The following is a 6,643-nucleotide window of genomic DNA, read 5'->3' as shown; positions in this document are numbered from 1 at the left end:
TTTTTTTTTTTTTTTTTTTTTTTTTTTTTTTTAATCGGCGTGTGTGTTTCCCGCCGTTTCCTTTTGCATGACGAAAACCACTTCTTTTGTTACTTGCTGGGCTCCTATGGGGGTGTGAGCTGCTACCCATAGACCCCGCCTCCCCCCCAGGAGTCTCCACCTACCCGCAAAAACTTGTCAAAGCGGATGAACGACCCCTTTAGCTCCCGCTCCTTCTGTTCCAGCTGTTCCCAGCGCTGTTTCAGAGCTGCCATTCTGGTGCGGAACACCTGGGATTGAGGAGTGGGTTGTCTGTGTGGGTTTGGGGGTCCGGGTCCTCCCACGCTCTCAGGTTCACACTTAACCCCTTCCACCTGTTGTCCCTGATCTGTGGCTGCTCCCTGCTCAACCCATCCGTGGCTCCTATCACCCAGGGATGAAGCCGAAACACCCTCCTCCAGCCCCCGAATGCCAGTGTCCCCGTGCTTCCCTCAGGCCTCATCTTACCCTCTCTCCTCCCATACTCTGTCTTCCGGCCGCTTAACCACCTGTGTTTGGTTCTTGCCTTCCAGCCAGTCTTTGTGTATGGTTTTTCTGCCTGTTTTCCATCCTTATCCCTTTCGCCTTTGCTGGATAAGCCGACTTGCCCTTCAGCAATCCCCAAGACATTACTTCCTCCAAAAAGCCCTCCTTGACCACCCCCACGGGGAGGTAGGGACTTCTTCTGGGCTCCCACAACCCCTGCCCAGTGCTTCCTCCCTGCAGCAGTCACCACCTGAACACTTACTTGTTTTCCTCTCTAGACTGTGAGCCCCACAAGGGCAGGGACCATTGTAAGACCTTCAGGTCTTTTTTTTTGTTGTTTTTTGAGACGGAGTCTCGCTCTGTCACCCAGGTTGGAGTGTAGTGGCCGGATCTCAGCTCACTGCAAGCTCCGCCTCCCGGGTTTACGCCATTCTCCTGCTTCAGCCTCCCGAGTAGCTGGGACTACAGGCGCCCGCCACCATGCCCGGCTAGTTTTTTGTATTTTTTAGTAGAGACGGGGTTTCACCAGGTTAGCCAGGATGGTCTCGAACTCCTGACCTCGTGATCCGCCCGTCTCGGCCTCCCAAAGTGCTGGGATTACAGGCTTGAGCCACCATGCCTGGCGACCTCCAGGTCTTAATGCAGTGCCCAGCACATACTCAATGCTCACAAATTTATTTGCACCAACTGGTCTCATTTGATCCCCATTTGACAGATGAGGAAATCAAGGCTTGGAGTGGTAAAATGACTTTGTCTCAGACCTTGTCACTAATAAATTGGCTCCATCACTTCCCATCCGCCGGCTCACCACCTCGTTACAGTAGTCGGGGCTCACCTCCTTCTGGGCCTGCAGGGCCTGGTCTGCATCTACCAGCTCTTGCCTCTTCTCCAGGAGACGCAGCACTGGTGGAATGTAATCCTCAGCCTGCTCTGGCAGCTTTCTGAAGAGGCTCAAGTAGGAGGTGGGGGTGAAGGAAGCATGTTTCAGGGCCCCACATCTCACCACTGTGTCTGGAGTGCCCCATTAGCCACCTGCTGGCTAATTTTTTTTTTTTTTTTTTTTTTGAGACCTGTTTTTGGGTCTTGCTTTGTCACCCAGGCTGGAGTGCAGTGGTATAATCATAGCTCACTCCTGGTCTTAAGCGATCCTCCCATCTTGTCTCCTGAGTAGTTGGGACTGCAGGCGTGTGCCACCACACCTGGCTAATTTTTTTTTTTTTTTTTGTAAAGATGAGGTCTCGCTTTATTGCCCAGGCTGGTCTTGAACTCGTGGACTCAGGCAATCCTCCTGCCTCAGCCTCCCAACATGTTGGGATTACAGGCATAAGCCACCATATCTGGTTGAATTATTATTATTATTATTATTATTATTACATATTTTTTGAGATGGAGTCTTGCTCTGTCATTCAGGCTGGAGTGCAGTGGCATGAGCTTGGCTCACCGCAACCTCTCGCCTTCCAAGTTTAAGCAATTCTCCTGCCTCAGCCTCCCAAGTAGCTGGGATTATAGGTGCATGCCACCATACCTGGCTAATTTTTGTATTTTTAGTAGAGACAAGGTTTCACCCTGTTGGCCAGGCTGGTCTCGAACTCCTGACCTCATGTGATCCGCCCGCCTTGGTATCCCAAAGTGCTGGGATTACAGGCGTGAGCCACTGCAACCTGGTTGAATTCTTTATTCATTGAACAAATTGTCCTGAGCACCTACTCTGGGCCAGGCACCCTTGTAGGACTGGGGGTGCAGCTGTGAACAGGACAGACAAAAATCCCTGTTCCCTCATGAGCTGGCATTCTGCTGGGAGCCACAGAAGATCAAGCTAATAAATAACAATAATAATAATAATAATAATAAAAATAAAATAATATTAAAGGATGACAGGACATGGTAGGCACTGAGATGAAAAATTAAGCGGACTAAAGGAATCTTTCAACAGGGAGGAGGTGGCATCTGAGCAGAGACCTGCAGAAGAAGAGGGAGCAAGCCACGTGGACATCTCCAGGGAAGAGATTCTAGGACCCTGGTGCGGCTAGGGTGGGTGCAGAGGAGGGAGGGAGGAGGAAAAAGATGGGAATTGGGAGCAGGGAGGGGCTGAGAATCCAACTGCGGTGGGCCATGGTGAGTGGAGACTTTGGCCTTGACTCTAAGTGAAGTGGGAGCGGAGTGGGGGGTTTTAGACAGAGGAGGGGTCCTTCTGGCTGCTGTGAGGAGCAAGGACAGTGGGCAGCTGCAGGAGACCAGTGGTGGTGCCACGGGATATTCCAGAGATAGTGTGGTTCCAAGCAGGGCAGCAGTGGCGGGAGGTGAGAGCAGAACTGATGGAATGGGGAGGGGGATGAGAAATGGGTCAGAGGTGACCCCAGGAACCGGAAGGATGCTACTGCCAGGGCAGTCTGCAGGAGAGCAGGTCGGGTGGGGAGACCAGCTCCCTGCTATGGCCAAGCCCCAAATGCCTGATACCTCTGCAGGGAGAGGCCCAGGAGGCAGTGGGGTTCTGGAGTTCAGCGCCTCAGGAGAAAGGGAGAGCAGAAGGAATGACTAATGTGTAATCATCAAGGTTTTCCCAGCCATGGTCCAGGAGGAAACCCCCCTCCCTATTTTACAGATGCTAATACTGAGGCTGGGACTTGAGGCCGTGCTGCTGAACTCGAAGGAGGCACAGAACAAGCTTCCTCTGTTCCTCCTGAAAATGCAGTTTTGGGGGTGGATTGGGGAGCAGGATTTCATAGAATAATTCCTTCCCAGCTTGGTTTGAATGATTTAATTTCAGCCGGATCTCAGCTAGAGTTGGGGGATCAGGAATGATCCCTGAGACCACGGTGATGTCTTGGTTTCTCCCTGAGCCTCAGTTTCCTCCTCTGTGAAGTGGGGACAGTAACCCCACTGTGATCTGCCCAAAGAAGCCAGGACGCAGGAGGTGAGGAAGAAGGGATTCCGCCCTCCTGCTGGCCCTCCCTCCCTCCCTCTATGTCCCACTCACGTAGACAGTTTCTCTTGCAAAGCCAGTCGGAAATATTCCTCCCAGGGCACAGCCATCCTTCTGGCAATTGCCCCAGCTTTCTTTCCACCAGCTGGAGTTTTGCATAAGCCTAGGAGACCCTGGGGGTTCTGTGGAGCCTGGTGTGGAAGCCTGCTCAGCTCTCCCAGAAGGCAGCCACCAGCAGGCTCTGGTTGCCTGGCAACCAACCACACAACATTCCATTGCCTGGCTGCGGCCTGGGGAATTGGAGGGAGAGGGAGGGAGCTGCCAGGAAAGGAGCACCTCTGCCTCTCCTGGAGAGGCCTGTAATACCCCATCAAATCGGGTATGCAATGGAGAGGATGGGAGTCCCTTGGCCAAGAAATTGCCTTTCTTAGTGCCCCACGTTTGCCCAAACCTCTTCCTGGTTGGGTAGGATAGCCTCACTATCAGGGCCACACTTGTGTGTACTCAGTCAATGGCTCGAAAGAATAATTCCTGGGCACCCACTGCTAGCCAGGCCCTGGGTGGAGTCACTCACTCCCAGCCCTTTGAGGTGCCACTCCCTGTCCTGGTGATGGGCGATGGGGCTCCTCTGGCTATTTCTCAGGGAGCCCCCAGACTGATTAGGGAGAGAAAGGGAGACCATCAGGACCTCCTAGACCTCACAGACCAGCTTAGAAGGGATGGTCTGGACTTGGGGGATGGGAGAAGCTGAGATAGTTTGGGCATTTATTTATTTATTATTTATTTATTTGACATGGAGTTACGCTCTGTTACCCAGGCTGGAGTGCAGACGCTCGGTCTCAGCCCACTGCAACCTCTGCCTCCCAGGTTCAAGCGATTCTCATGCCTCAGCCTCACGAGTAGCTGGGATTACAGGTGCACGCCACCATGCTCGAGTAATTTTTGTATTTTTAGTAGAGATGGGGTTTTACCATGTTGGCCAGGCTGGGCTTGAACTCCTGACCTCAAGTGAGTCACCTGCCTTGGCCTCCCAAAGTGCTGGGATTACAGGCATGAGCCACCACGCCTAACCAATGGTTTGGGCTTTACTGTGGGTTGGATGCTATGCTCAGCACTCTGTAGTATCTAAATTAATCCCTAAGACAGCCCTGTTGGGGGTGGGTGGTACTAGGGAAAAGTACTCAGAGTAATATGAAAAGTACCCTTGGGTTTTTCAATTCAAAGCAACAAACACTAGCATCTTGTCCTCCCTGCTTCCAGTCATTTTATTTTCCATTTTAAATAATTTATTTTCCATTCAAAGAAATGTATTTTCTTAATGTAGAGCAATGGTGTTTCAAAAACCTATAGTTCCTTTTAATCCTACACTGCTTAAAAAACTCCTAAGGATTTTGTTAGAGCATGTTTCAAAAAACAGAACTAGGGCTGGGTGCGGTGGATGATGCCTGTAATCTCAGCACTCTGGGAGGCCAAGGTGGGAGGATTACTTGAGCCCAGGAGTTCCAGCCCAGCCTGTGTAACATAGAAAGACCCCATCTCTACAAAAAATAATAAGATTAGCTGAGGGTAGTGGCGTGTGTCTGTAGTTCCAGCTACTCGGGAAGCTGAGGCAGGACAATGACTTGAGCCCAGGAGGTTGCGGTTGCAGTGAGCTATGATCACTCCACTGCACTCCAGCCTGGGCAACAGAGCAAGACCCTGTCTCAATCAATCAATCAATCAATCAATCAATCAATATCTATGAAATTAAAAAGAACTAAAACAATGTACGTTTTATCTTTGAGCATTTTTAAAAATTAAATTGGACACACTATCTGCACAGATTGATGTGAAGTTACAATAAGATATGATCTCATTTTTTCTTTCTTTCTTTTTTTTTTTTTTGAAATGGAGTCTCGCTTTGTGACCTAGGCTGGGGTGCAGTGGCATGATCTCCTCTCACCGTAACCTCCGCCTGCTGGGTTCAAGCGGGTCTCCTGCCTCAGCCTCTGGAGTAGCTGGGGATTGCAGGTGCGTACCACTGCATCTGGCTAGTTTTTTGTGTCTTTAGTAGAGACAGGGTTTTGCCATGTTGGCCAGGCTGGTCTTGAACTCCTGACTTCAGGCGATCTGCCCACCTCGGCCTCCCAAAGTGCTGGAATTACAGGCATGAGCCACCTTGCCTGGCTTCATTTTTTTCTTTTTTTTGAGACGGATTCTCGCTCTGTCGCCCGGGCTGGAGTGCAGTGGCCGGATCTCAGCTCACTGCAAGCTCCGCCTCCCGGGTTTATGCCATTCTCCTGCCTCAGCCTCCCGAGTAGCTGGGACTACAGGCGCCAGCCACCTCGCCCTGCTAGCTTTTGTATTTTTTAGTAGAGACGGGGTTTCACCGTGTTAGCCAGGATGGTCTCGAACTCCTGACCTCGTGATCCGCCCGTCTTGGCCTCCCAAAGTGCTGGGATTACAGGCTTGAGCCACCGTGCCTGGCCTTCATTTTTTTTCTTAATTTTTAAAAACATAAAGGTATCTTTTACAAAAAGTAAAAGTCACTTTTCCATATACCGTTCTATGGGTTTTGGCAAATGCATAAAGTCATGTAATCACCACCACAATCAATATACAGAACACTTCCATCACCCCAAAAAGCCCTTGTGCCCCTTTATAATCAACCCGTCCCTCCACCCCAGCCTCTGGCAACTTCTACATATTCTTTGTCCTTCGAGTTTTACCTTTTGCAGGACATCATACATGAAATTGCTGTATACACTTAGTAGCCCTTTGAGTCTGTCTTCTTTTACTTAGTAATATTCATTTGAGATTCATTCATATTGATATGTGTATCAGTAGCTCGTTCTTTTTCATTGCCGGGTACATTATGTTATGAATACTATAGTTTGTTGATTCATTCCCCAGATGAAAGATAGGTGAGTTGCTTCCAGTTCTGGGCACTTGCAAATACAGGCTGTATTCATGTGCAGGTTTTTGTGCAAACATAAGTTTTCTTTTCACTTGTGTAAATATGTCAGAGTGGTATTGCTGTGTCATATGGTAAGTGTATGTTTAACTGTATAAAAAACTGCAAGTTGTTATTCAAGGTGGCTGTACTATTTTTATATTCACACTAGCAATGTACAAGAGTTCTAGTTGCTCCATATCCTCATCAGCAATTGGTATTGTCAGTTTTTAAAAAGTCATTTTATGGCTGGGTGTGTTGACTCACGCCTATAATCCCAGCAC

General features: G+C 49.5%; 1 protein-coding gene across 1 annotated transcript in view; it reads right to left on the bottom strand.

Annotated features, from left to right (window-relative positions):
* The window catches only part of CFAP73 (cilia and flagella associated protein 73), an 11,797-nt gene extending 8,260 nt beyond the window's left edge, over positions 1 to 3,537 (bottom strand). Inside the window, exons 1-3 of the mRNA XM_017847317.1 lie at positions 3,482 to 3,537; positions 1,340 to 1,445; positions 165 to 269 (exon numbers count right to left, since the gene is read on the bottom strand). Of these exons, the coding sequence (XP_017702806.1) occupies positions 165 to 269; positions 1,340 to 1,445; positions 3,482 to 3,537 (267 nt within the window). The remainder of the gene's footprint in view (positions 1 to 164; positions 270 to 1,339; positions 1,446 to 3,481) is intronic.
* Positions 3,538 to 6,643: the final 3,106 nt, after the last annotated feature.

The sequence above is a fragment of the Rhinopithecus bieti genome, unplaced genomic scaffold, assembly GCF_001698545.2.
Source record: "Rhinopithecus bieti isolate Rb0 unplaced genomic scaffold, ASM169854v2 scaffold_26532, whole genome shotgun sequence".
NCBI classification, from domain to species: domain Eukaryota; kingdom Metazoa; phylum Chordata; class Mammalia; order Primates; family Cercopithecidae; genus Rhinopithecus; species Rhinopithecus bieti.
Note: the sequence above shows the minus strand (reverse complement) of the source record. Positions and strands in the feature narration are given on the sequence as shown.